Below are 13,304 nucleotides of genomic sequence, written 5' to 3' on the forward strand. Positions count from 1 at the left end.
CTCTCTCTCTCTCTCTCTCTCTCTCTCTCTCTCTCTCTCTCTCTCTCATACGCTTCTCCAGTTTTTAAATAATAACGTAGTCCACTTTAAATATTTACATTAATACGTCTACCGTAACTACACTGTTATTAAAAAAACAAAATCCTGAAACTGGCTGGTTGAAGTTTCATTTTTTTAGAACTTAAATCAAAACTTAATTTTTATTAGGCCAGTTTCCTTTATTCCAAGATCAACGCCGTCTTTTTTTCGCAAAATTACTTTCATCAGAACTAGACAAAGTGTACTATGTTTGTCTTTTCAAGTAATACAATTGAAAAATGTCAGGAACATCGAGAATTCGTGTCTTTCTTCTCGTTAAATTTAAAGTTACCTACTTCTTGGACAAATTAATATTTTCTCGTATAGAATGATACACGTCTTCTCGAAATATGCGTAAATAAACGTGCACAATGTCGAAGAGCTCGACGGTGTTCGAGAAAGAAGTTGACGTAAAAGCGCCACTTTGAAGAGCCACTTCTTTCAAACGAGAAGATCCGCTTAAACATTTATACCGAAAATGATTACTGTCCTCTTTACAACAGAAAGAATCACGTCACGGCCATGAAACACTAACGATACGGAATTCTTACTCGAGACACCAATTTCAATTCCCGTGTAATTCATGTGAAAGTCGCAACTTTTACCAGGATTCTTCGTAGAAGTCGAAACGTACGCGTGCATACAGTGGAAATTAGATCAAGCGTAGGCTACTGTCCAATTTCTCGATCTGGAAATATGCATTTCCCTTCGTACCAGTCGGCTCGCTGTTCTCAAACGACAGGAGACGATGACAAACCAGTAACCGGTAACGAGACCCAAGAAAGCGTAACGTTCGCGTATGTAGGTTGCGCCTAAGTTTGTTTTGTTTCGCGTGATTCCATACACGCATCATCTTTTAAGTCCCCCTTGGGTTTGATTAACGTTACTTTCGTTTACGTGACATCCAATCACGATAGTCTTCTCTATTCGAGCTAATAGAGAGTCGTACGTGTTCAAGTAATACAATTTTTTTTATATTAACCGTTTGCACGCGAGACCTTTTTTTCTGGTAGCTGTTAGCAACTCGAGACGTTTTCTTAGCATTCTAGTTTCACGAATGCTAAGCTTAGATTGACAAGATTCTTGGATCAACAATTGCTATATAATTTAAACTATTGAGGTACAAACGAAACGAAAAGCGGTACAAACAGGTACAAACGATTCTAAAGAATGGGGAAAGAACAGATTTCAAAAATCTCAATGTCGGGTGCTGACCATTTTTCGAATTCTTTTTAATTATTAATTGATGAAAGTACAAACGAAACTATCGGCGGTGCAATCAAGTACAAACGAAATACTATCATTTTCTATAAAAAGAAATTAATTTTTGAAAAGTCGAGTGCCAGGTTCACACAGCTGCGAGTTCTTATGGAACAAAGACTGCATTAGCAACACAGGACTGTAACAATTGCTACAAGACCATCTATTCGGATAACAGTGTGTTTGGATACAGGAGTCTCCACTGTACCCGCACAATTGCAACGGTTACTCTTCACCCTAACGATTTCCTGTCCAAAGATAACGTTTCTCGTTCGTCTGGACCGACGAGTCAAACGAAATATGATTGATCTATGCACACCTCTACTCTATCACGATCGTCATTAGACGATTTGCGTATGTACGCGTCTACGATATAGCCCATACATCCCGGAAAGGAACTCTAATTACTTTATCGCTGTTTAAAAAACGCGTCGTTACAAGCGAGGCCCGTATACATCAAACGATGATGGCCTATCATCGTCGATACCAGCAACGAACGAGCAGGTGATTGATCGTGACTGTCAACGACCTCGACCGTCCTACGAGATCGCATTCTGAAGCCACCAGCACCGAAGTCTACCACCGAGGTATCCTACCTTTCTACGTTGGACGGTCAGAATTTATTTCATCGAGGTCTTATTAAGTCGCACGCTGAGAATTTCACACCGAATCTATTCATTTCTGAGTATTCATTTTCGTAGTATCATGTTGATAGTCTTCGGTAATTGTAAGTACAATTGACCCATATCGATCTTGGTCTATTACTTAAATAGTTAAACATAGCTCATAATAGATGAGTTCCTTCCAGAATAAGCTTCTATTTTGTTTATTTATAATGGTGGAATATTTCTTAAATTCTACGGCATCAATTTTTATAATTCGCAGATCCATGTACTTTATTTTTTATTCCTTCCACATTCTCGAGTGGTATCATTTAAGTCAATTCCCGAGACTTTATTTTCAGATGAATAAAATAGGCTAATGGTCAAAAGAGAACAATGGTCAACATAGAACAGACCATTTTGACTCTATTTTTATTAAAGTTGTAATTAAAGATCTGCTTAGAAAAACCAAATTTGTTTCAATTACATTATCAAATGTATTAGTTAAATACAGTGTAGGAAAATAAGTACTAGAATTCAGGTAAACGCTTTGAAATAAAATCTTTTGGAGTATTCGAAAAAGTCGTCTATATTTAAGTTATTAAAAATGTTTCTTATTGAATTTCCATGATTTCGTATACAAATTATGGTACAGTACTTCAACATTCTTTTATATAGAAATCATTTGATTCGTATTTTTCCGTCATTTTAATAGGATCCTTCCTCAGTTCGGACGCTTCAAAAACATTATCTACCAAGATATTAATTGCTTCCATATGTAAACTGTTAAATATTTTGAAGATATTAACCAGAAATTGCCATACTACTTCGCTTAGGAAATTTATAACAGCTGTTCATTGTTCCGTGTCGCACCTCCTTCATGATTGCTTCTATTCTACTCATTAACTACTTTCTCCAATTTAGAAAAGTATTCATACAAGTAAAAATAAAATGTGAATTTAATAGTATACGTACATAGTACTTACTCAATCAGAGAATCTGGAACAGTTAGGTATTGTTCTACGTCGCACTTCCTTAATTATCTCCTTATATTCCACTCATTCGTAACTTTTCTCAATTTAAAACACTGTCAAACCGTGAAAATAAAATGCTGATTCAATACTATACGTAGTACTCATCGTCCAGAGAATCTAAAGCAGTTGTATATTCCTATATGACGCAATTTATTAATGACTCGCTTGTGTCCTGTTCGTTCATTATTTTTTTTTAATTTAAGAAAGTGTTTATATCACGAAAATAAAATGTGAGTTTTATAAGTGTACCTGTATAATGTTTTCGATTCAGAAAATCTGGAACAACTGTGTATTCTTTCATATCGCAATTCCTTCATGAATGACGCGTATCCTGTTCATTCATAACTTTTCCCAGCTTAGGAAAGTGTTCATAATTCGCGGAAAAGACTTTAGCAGTGTGCACAGTATTCATCACTCGCAGAATCAAGAATAGGTTTGTACTATGTTGTTTCTTGTCACAATTGCTTCATGATTTTGTGAAGCTGTTCATCCATTAGTTTTCTTAACTCGAGAAAGTATTTATACAACGGAAATGAAAGGCAAATTTAGTAGTATATCTACACATATATGTATGTGTTATTCTTCCTCCTTAGAATCTAGAGCAACTGTGTACTCTTTTACGTGGCAAATCGTTAATAATTTGCTTGTATCTTACCCATTCACGGTTTTTTTTCCAGTTTACAAAACTATCTAAGTTATGAAAATGTAAGAAATTTAATAGTACACATATACAGGGTATTTCACCTAACTTTACCACCTCAAATACATCGCTTATTTTGTATGATAGAAAAAATGTTAGGGGGAGAAAATATTCTGTTCGAAAGCGCCAATACGGTGATGGGCTGAATTTTTTCCTCGAGGTCATTTTCCTCGAGATTTCAAACTCATCATTTTTTTTTTAATGGGACTGCACAATTTCACAACAGTTTTATAGTTTATAAAAAAACGAATCCAGCGAGGTGCAATATGTTGGCCTTCGCGTAACCTTTAGCGAGGAAATTATGAAATGTTTGTCAGTAACTTTAGTATTCGTTTTGAAATTCTCTAATCAGATTGTCTATAGGAAACTATATTATTCTATTTAAAAAACAGAGTCGACCCTCATATCTCCTCTACGCTTCCACTGATAAAAAAGTTATTGACATGTCGTTATGTGCCCTCCGAAATCAAACAGCTCTTGTTTGACAGTTTTTCTTTTATTGATGAAAGTAAGCGAATTATTCGGGTGGCCTGTTTTAAGTACCTCACCCTGTATATATGTATACATATTTCTGTACATACATATCCAAAGCGTGGACAGTTTTCTTTTTGAAAATAAGTTTAAGGTTTTCTAAAAGGAGCATGAAGTGTATAAATGATACAACACTTGTTCGACAGTTTTTCTTTTATTGATAAAAGTAAGCGAATTGTTTAGGTGGCCTGTTTTAAGTTCCTCACCCTGTATACATATATGGGTACTATTCTTCATTCAGGAATCTAGAGCAGCTGTGTACTGTTTCATGTAGCAATTCTTCAACGATCTGCCTTGTATCCTGTTCATCCATTACTTTGCCAGTTAGAAAAGTGTTCATCCCAGAAAAATGAAAGGCGGATTTAATATCAGCTAGTGAAAACACCGAAGAGCGTACTTGATGATTCGAGAGACTAACCTAGATCCTCTACAGTTCGTAGCTTTTTCAGCTAATGTTAGAATCACGGTGTATGTCCTACAAAGAAGAAACGTTAAGAAAGATACGCAGGATTTGCGGTTGCGTTCGCTTTTCGCAAATCAATATGGGGTGGCCACGAAATAGAAACTCGATTTCTCGTTACATCAAACCGCAACCGATCGAGTGATTTTATTTAGAATATCCTTGATCGACTGCTTAGAAAGTTGCGCGACCTTCAACGTAAATTGATCGTTAGATTCCTAAGTTCTGTACGATCTGTAATTCCTGCAATGTTGAATTATCTATTGCATATGTATTACTTGACTGCCCAATGTTCCAATCTCAACGAATAGATTTCAAACTTCCGACAGATCTCGGTGATTGCCTTAACAGTCTTAGAAATATCACTGCGACTCTTTCATTTTTAAAAAGTGTAGACTTATATAAAAAAGTTTAACTATTGTATCGTATTGTGCAATTAATTTGTAATTAATTTGTAACTATGTGTTATACCGTGGTCGCTAAGGACCTTGGTGTTCATGCGACCGTTATAAATAAATAATTTAAAAAAAAAAAATAAGAGTTCGAAGTTTCCACCAACGAATCTTTGAGGAAGATCGAATGTAGAAATACCAGAAGCACCTGAGATTTTTGCCACGTGTATAATTAGCGTGCAAGCCTAACCGTTCTGGTTACTGGCTTTCCCCGTAAATACACTGGCGTCGATGAGGATTCATGCCGATGGATTAATTTTCACGATCGATCAAGGTTTCGACGAAGAATCAATCGCCACGGCCGGCAGCTTGCGTAGACCGCAACCTATGGACCTCGAGGCGATAAGGACTGTAATTCTGCCGATTTATGGTTCGAAGCGCCGTGAAATTAACTTCATCCCTTCTCCAATTTTCTACCATGAATATTTCATAGTTGGACGCGACTGTAATTTGCGTCGATTTCGCGATTCATTCGATACGGGGTACCAAGAAATAAATACAATATCGATGAACCAATTTTCGATCCTTCAAGCCGATTTACAACGCATTCCCAGGACTTGGGCATACTTCTCTTTGTCTGAAAGTCTGATATAGAGTCTGGCGATTCCTCGCGTGGTAAAAACAAATATTTCATACTTGAAATAAACGTACAGTGGCGGATTTATTGTGAATTTATCTGTCATTGTATGAAAATTTATACACGTCGCACATGTATTTCAAAAGTGGCACAACTCGAGAGAAGCAAAAGATTGGTTCCAAGCTTAGTAGAGAATTATTTACTAAACAAATAATACTGACAAAAGGAATATACTATAATAAACGATAAGTTTACTCCTTAGTTTCCCCAATTTGGGAAAATATTTATATCGTTCAATAACAAGTGAATTTAATAGTATTACATACTATAAAGTATTATTCGCTTACAATTAGTCGGAGAATCTAGATTCATTAATAATTTACTTGCAGCCTGTTCATTCATGAACCTTTCTAAAATAGATATCAATATTGAAGAAGATTAGTTTTATTTTTACTGTCGATTTTCGAGCGATATCATTAAAAATATATGAGAAGAGAATAAACCGTAAAGAAGCGAGTAAGAAAGTAAATAAATAGGATATACAGTAAGATGGTAAAAAAAACAATTTCATACTATACTATATATGTATAAAATATTATCGTTTTAATGGACGTACATATACTTTTATATATACAATAGAATTTTATTTAAGAAACAAGTATAGATTCCTATTACAAAATTCTATTCGGCACATTGTATTTTTTGATAGAAATATCAGTGTCACTGTACCAATTCCACTTTTCAAAAGCTAAAAACTGTCGAGGCTTCCCAATTGATCGTAGACTTGCTATCCTAAACGAATTACGTCGTTGTATTAGTTCTATCGCGAGCAACGAAATTAGGAGCATCGCGAACGACGAACATAGGAACGTGTTAAATATTCGAAGAAGAAGACAGAAATATTCAGAATCGATACAATATCTCAATTTTCTTTTCAGGAGCGTCTGAGACCGCCTACGTACAACGCGGAGGACTACGCGATCGCATTGAGGCGATGGGGAAGACGTCCATTAGGAAGCGTGCAAGACTCGCATGGTACCCTGCCGTCCACAACCAGTTCGAGTTCCGGTTACGCTTCCGGAAGCGGCGAGATGACCTTGAGACAATTCACGTCGGTCAGCGAGCTCCTGAACAAGCTTAGAGCGGACCTGAGGCTGGCGTTTCCAAGGTTGGTGAACTATGCTGTCGACTTGATATTAAACCTCTCTTAAGCTGGCAGGACCAAATCAGCAGAATCACATCGGACTTGGTGGAATATTTAGTACTTATTTTGTACTAATTTGCACCACCAACAATAATTTTGTACCTCGTGCTGTTTTCGAAAAAATCGTGACGCCGCTAAGCTTAATATTAAGCTAGCAGGACCACGCGTGAAAATTAATAAAAATGAAAGAATCAAAGCGAATACATTCAGTACTGAATTTGTACTACTTTGTACCACCAAGAGAAATTTTGTACCTGTCACCGCTTTCAAGAAAATCGTAACGTTAATATTAAGCTAGCAGCGCCACGATTTTGTCGAAAATGGCACGCGGTACAAAATTACTGTTTGTGGTGCAAATTAGTACAAAATAGGTACTAAATATTGCACTCAGTCCGATGTGATTCTGCCGATTTGGTCCTGCCAGTTTAAGAGAGGTTGATATTAAACCCATTCAGAAGCTACATTGAACACTACAACTACCAACGATCGACGCATGCCTATTATAGACATTGCTATATCACTGAAATTATAGAAAATCCTTATCAGAATTTATCAATTTAATTAGTTATCTACTTCAATAATCATCAACTTAGATTTTGGCCGGAATCAAATCAGTAATTTTAAATGGAATTTCGAAATACGTGGGTCGAATTTACTGGCTTCGTAATTCTAGCCGATAAAAAATCTAATTCAAATATGTATAATATATAAAATGTGTTAGAGTCTGAGTTTATCGGAATTTTATACACGTTCGAATTTGCTTTTTGATCAGCTACAGGATGAAAATAATGAAACTACGCTATCCCGTTAAGAAAAAAAATGCCAATGACCTTGAAATTTCTTTAAAAAATGATCTTGAGTAAAAAATGGTCCCATCGTAACATAGGCCTCTTCAAACAGTGTAACTTTATTTTACAAATTTTTTTTCATAAACCATAAATGACAGATATTCGAATGTTTCCATTTAAATTCTCCACCGTGTATATACTACTTAAAATATATGCGATGTGCTAACATACAGATAACGATAGCACGATGACATCTACACATTTTGCATATATTCCGCATATTAAATATGCATTTGCATAAACATCCGCCATCTCGTGATTAAGCGAGACTTTAATTAATTCAAGGTTACAGCTACCTGTGCTGCTCATAAAAAAAAGTGTGAATCTTAGCAGCTTATCAAATACAAGAACAGTGCAAATATTTTCATACAATTTTCCATCTAACACGATATTTTTATAGTTTTTTCCAATGTAAACTTCTGAGGAAGACCCATACAAAGTATCTATTCTTTATTTTGCCCCTCATAAGTTACTAAACAAATTTTATCCTGCCTCCTCTAGTTTGCAAGTCATCTAAAAAAAAAAAAAAAAATGGTTTTCAGCCCCTTACTTTAGGTGCGGTTTTCTCCCATTCAATATGAACGATTGTCGATCAAAAAGATCGTGTCAATTAGTTGTTTAAGAACCACCTCCTACATTTTGATCAAAATTGTAAGATTGATACCAATTTTAGAACTAGAATTCCCATTATTACGATCGCATCCAAAATTTTCGTGTATCCCACCAAATCAACTATTACCTTTAATTCACTAAAGTAAACCTTGATTTGTACAATAGAATAAAAAGCAATGGATCAAACGTACAAATAAAAGTTCGAACTAAAGTGAGTGAACAAAATCTGATACCAAATACCCGGATATTATTTTAGTTTGATATGTACATTATTACGTAATGAGTGATTATCGTTTACATAAAAAAAAATGCTTGCATGTCGACGGAACAATCGTGAAATAGACACTGCGCTTAAATTTTTTTACACGTAGATTCTCTTATTTTCTTTCATTTCTCGGTAGATAGTATCGAGAACTAATGTCGAGAAACACTTTAAATGTATTTATCTCTGAACGACACTTTTTAGATCGGTTAACAGCTTGTGGAAAAAAGTATACGACCCATCGATATAATCCAAATCGCATTCTAGTCAGAAAACTAATTGCTATAGCTCGATGTAGTTGTTTCTCTCTGAAGCTAATTTTGTCTATTTATTTTTTTTTTTTCAATAGATGGCCAACATCTTTTTTTAAATTCAGAAATTTGTTTTCTCACGGATATTCTCCACTGCGCTATAAATATCGTTCACTGAAAATGATTGCTGGAAAGCTATTCTTCTTTAAAAGCGAAGGAAGAGATTCGCTTTCGAAGAAAACTTTTCAACCACTCTCTCAGCGGTTACCCGGAATAACGCGCGGTTGATTATCCGTGAACAATTAAAATAAGCTGAATTCGCGCTCTCTCGCTGGAACTAACGACAAGAAGACTTTGAAAGTTCTCGATACCGATCGAACAGGAAGAACAGCCCGTGGATTCACAGTTACTTTTTACGCATTTTTTGTTATTGTTTTTTTTTCCTTCTTTTTTTTTCTCAAAAAGAGGACCTCGATCCGCGTGAATCTCGTACAGCTCGTAAAAATTCCTTTTCGATTGGTCACCCGATTAACTGACAGTCGTTGAACCTTCTCGCGTTAAACAGGAACGCGTCGAAGATAAACTAATAGCCGTCGATTCGGGTTTTACAGTTAATCGCGGCTAAGTAAACACGTACATTACATCTGGTCACGTTCTTAACATGCGATTGAGGAAGCGAAACTTCCCTTGATATCTCTAGACAATTTTAACTTCTTCTTATCGAAATTCTGCCGATACTAATTCCATCCGTTTGATTTACTGTTTGCGTTAACCTATCGCGTTGACCGTATTAACATCCGCATCTACGTTCGTTTTTGACCAGCTTGGAAATGAAAAATTCATGCAGGATCGTTTACAGGTTGACCGATACAGCAAAAAATTTCTTTATTATTTTTCCCTAAAGCGTTGTGAAAGTTGTCACGAATGAGTGGAAATATGGAAAACTGATCGTGCTCGTATTCATCTATATCTTATGCTTCATCTTTTTCAAATATCGAACCATCTTCGAAGTAATTAGTGACGAAACTAGCAGGTAAATCAACTGAAGACTGAAATCGAGTATATACAGGGTGTTTCGCTTAAATCGAAGTGGTTAAATATCTCACGAGGGATGGAGCTATCAAAAAAATGTTTTGACAAAAGTTGTTTGGTTCAAAGAGGAAAATTGTACGAAGTAAATAATTTTGATGTAAGTGAAGTGATGAGGGAGATTTAAAAAATAAATTAATTTTTTTTTTATGGAAACTTACATATTTCTATTCATAACATTGTAGCATTTGTTTAGACAAATTCATCGACCTTACACGTGGCCATTTGCTGTTCTATAAAGCCTTAAATCGGAGATTGTAGTCATCATATTTAACACAATTCAATAATCGGTCGAATAAAGATAGAATAATAAGGCAATTTTTTTTTAAGGGATAAGAAAAAGCAAAATACAACTCGTAGAGTATTGACTATTTCTGTATTGAAAAAACTATTTTATATACGTCAAATATGAGTGAATGTTTGTGCGAAACAAAATTATATAAAAAAGTGTTTCGATTCCTTTGGAAAAATTTCGCAAAAAGTCCTACAAAATAGAGTTAAAAATAGAAGTAAAATTATTACGAACATTCAGGTCGTTATGGAAATTCCAAATCATTAGGTTTCAGAAATTTCAATTAATCAAGAAAGTAAAATAAACAAGGATGCTGTCATCGTTCCTCGACAACTCGTAAAAAATCATGAGTCGGTTGTTTTCGTCTCTAACGTGTTAATTAATCTCTCACGGTGACTGTTGAATGCTCGAGCTAACCGTTGAGTCCATCGTAACCAGTTTTTGTATGACTTCGTCATTCATTTTCCCGCGAGCTTAACATAAAAATAGAAAACAAAAAAAAAACTTACAGATCCTCAATCATAGATCGAACGACAGTGATTAAAAACCGACTTACTAGAATACAAGAAAGGCAAAACTAATATATTATTAACACAAAACCAATCTCGTAGCTCGGCGACCAATCTAATCAAATGCAAAACGTATCCATAGCTATGGCCTACACGTATCCCTTTTATTCCCAGTTATCCTCATTTTGTCTTTATTCATTCCCAACTTCCGGTTTACCATCATTCCCATCGTCTTCGATCGTTTGCTCACTTTCGTTTGATTACATTTGAAAGTGAAAAACGAAACCAGAATGGTTTTCAACCATCAAAAAGAAAACTACTTCGGTCTGTCGAGACACGTACCTCTCGTTTATCCTCCTGTATTTGTTACGATTTAGATATTCGGACAAAAAAAAAAGTATCGATAGTAAACCGTCGATCTTCACAGCAGAGTGTTTGGGCCTATGCGATGTTATGGACATTGCCCTCCAACAACATATAATACATATATTCTCAGCACATTTATTTTTGTAGTAGGATGACATGTTGCTGTTTAGTAAATATTCCAACAAAAACTGTGTAAAGAATGGAAAATCTTTATTTTCTTTGACAAATAATCTGATCGTATCTTCCATGACTTCTTAAGTAATTTACTCAGCTGAATAGAAGCTCGAGTGTACTCTTTACAATTACGTGAATCTGTACATTTATCAATTACCAGTATTTCACTTTGCTCACATTTTTCATGCTTAAAACCAGATTCTGACTGAAACCTGTAACTGGCTTGTAACGTATATCATGGAGTAATTGCGAATGAAAAGATTCTGATGGAAAGGTCGGTGTTTGTAAGCAAGATTCAATCTAACAGCCCGATACGAATCTATAATAAACGAGGAAGAGCGCAGGAATCGTAACTCTATCGCTACAGTCGATTAGGCGCATGTCTAACGGTTGTGATTATGCACGTTATGAATGAATACTAATGTCCCCGCTTCAGGCAATTCGAGACAAACCTCGTCGATCTCGCTGGCTCCGGTATGAGCCACCGACATTCAGGAACAAACATCGTGTTTATGTCTGATCTTTAATCATTCTGACGTTTAACGGGGACTGGACTATTAGTTTGCCCTTCGTTAAATGCGATACACGTGGCCACGAGTCTGTCTGATCTTGTTACAGCTTTTGTCTTGTTTCAGGCCCCTTGTTCTTTGCATCAACGACAAGTAAATATCGCGAAACCACGGTCTATCACAGTCAAACGGAGACTGTGACTTTGTTGACATTTGCAGCAACTGCCAAGACGTTGCTTTGTAATTCAAAATTTTTTTAAACGGCAGGTTTCTTTTTTTATTTGAGCCTTTGAAACCTTTTATAGATTTATTTTGGCTTTACAGATTGTACAAAAGGTTAACAAAGTGTTAGCTCACGATAGTACTTTTTTTTATGGTATAAGTGGAGGTTACAATCGTTTAGGAATTGGAAAGTATATAAACAAGCTTTGATGTTAGGTTTGGCAAAAAGATGTCTGCTTTTAATGGTAGATAGAACTTTAGTTTCCGTAGCTTGCTTACTAATTTAGCACTTTGAGAGTCATGTAGAACGCATTGACATAATACGTGGTCTAAGTCCTCGGCGTATACGTTGCATTTACAATTAGGATTATTAATGATATTTATTCGGTACAAAGAAGCAGCAAGGTTATAGTGATTACTGTGGAGATAAAGTCCCTCTTGAATTTGAAAACAGAATTTCGAAAACAGAAAAAAGTCACAGGGAGCTAAATCTAGCGAGTACGGTGGCTGAGCAATGACTTTTGTTTCGTGTTTGGCTAAAAATTTAGTCACAATCAGGCTAGAATGCTAGAAGATTCAGATCTTTCGGTACGAGTCTGGCGGCAACGCGCTTCATACCCAAAACATCGACCACAATGAGTTGAGACGATCCATAAGAAATGTTGAGAGCCTCTGCTATCTCTCTAATGCCAACCCGACGATTTCCAAGTACGATTTCTTTCACTTTTTCAACATTATCGTCATTAACAGAGGTGGATGAACGACTCGCACGAGGCAAGTTTTCTACGACTTCGCGACTAAATACTTGAGTTCTCAATAGGGTAGACTCCCCGTAACACTTCTATAACATTTTCAAAGACTGCGTAGCCGTAATTCCATCGGAAACACGAAATTTCAAGCAAACTCGTTGTTCCATTTTTTTTTTCCATAGCAAAAATCGCCAGACAAACTTTTCACGTCGTACGCAAATGACTGGCAAACTCACAAAAATGGACGTATCTCGCGCGCACTTCACACGAATGTCAAAGAAGGTTATACCAAACTGGAAAAAAAAATATTTTACCGATTCAGTTTACGCGAGCGATTTAAATGGACCAGTCCGGGTGAAATTTGATCAGATGGTATTTAGAAACTTCGAATTCAACGTGTAATATAGAATAAGAATAGTATTTTCCACGCAGGTGAAACCGCGGGCCACGGCTGGTTTCCAATATTTCAACTTACTGTAGTTCGCCCGTGAGATATAGATATCGAACCAGTGGAAAAAGCACA

At 35.9% G+C, this 13,304-nt stretch overlaps 1 protein-coding gene across 2 annotated transcripts in view; it reads left to right on the forward strand.

Annotated features, from left to right (window-relative positions):
* The window catches only part of LOC128881457 (uncharacterized), an 84,349-nt gene that overhangs the window by 52,270 nt on the left and 18,775 nt on the right, over nt 1-13,304 (forward strand). For both annotated transcript variants that reach the window (XM_054132502.1, XM_054132503.1), the window contains exon 3: nt 6,633-6,862. In XM_054132502.1, the coding sequence (XP_053988477.1) occupies nt 6,633-6,862 (230 nt within the window). The remainder of the gene's footprint in view (nt 1-6,632; nt 6,863-13,304) is intronic.

This window comes from Hylaeus volcanicus, chromosome 8 (assembly GCF_026283585.1).
Source record: "Hylaeus volcanicus isolate JK05 chromosome 8, UHH_iyHylVolc1.0_haploid, whole genome shotgun sequence".
NCBI classification, from domain to species: Eukaryota; Metazoa; Arthropoda; class Insecta; order Hymenoptera; family Colletidae; genus Hylaeus; species Hylaeus volcanicus.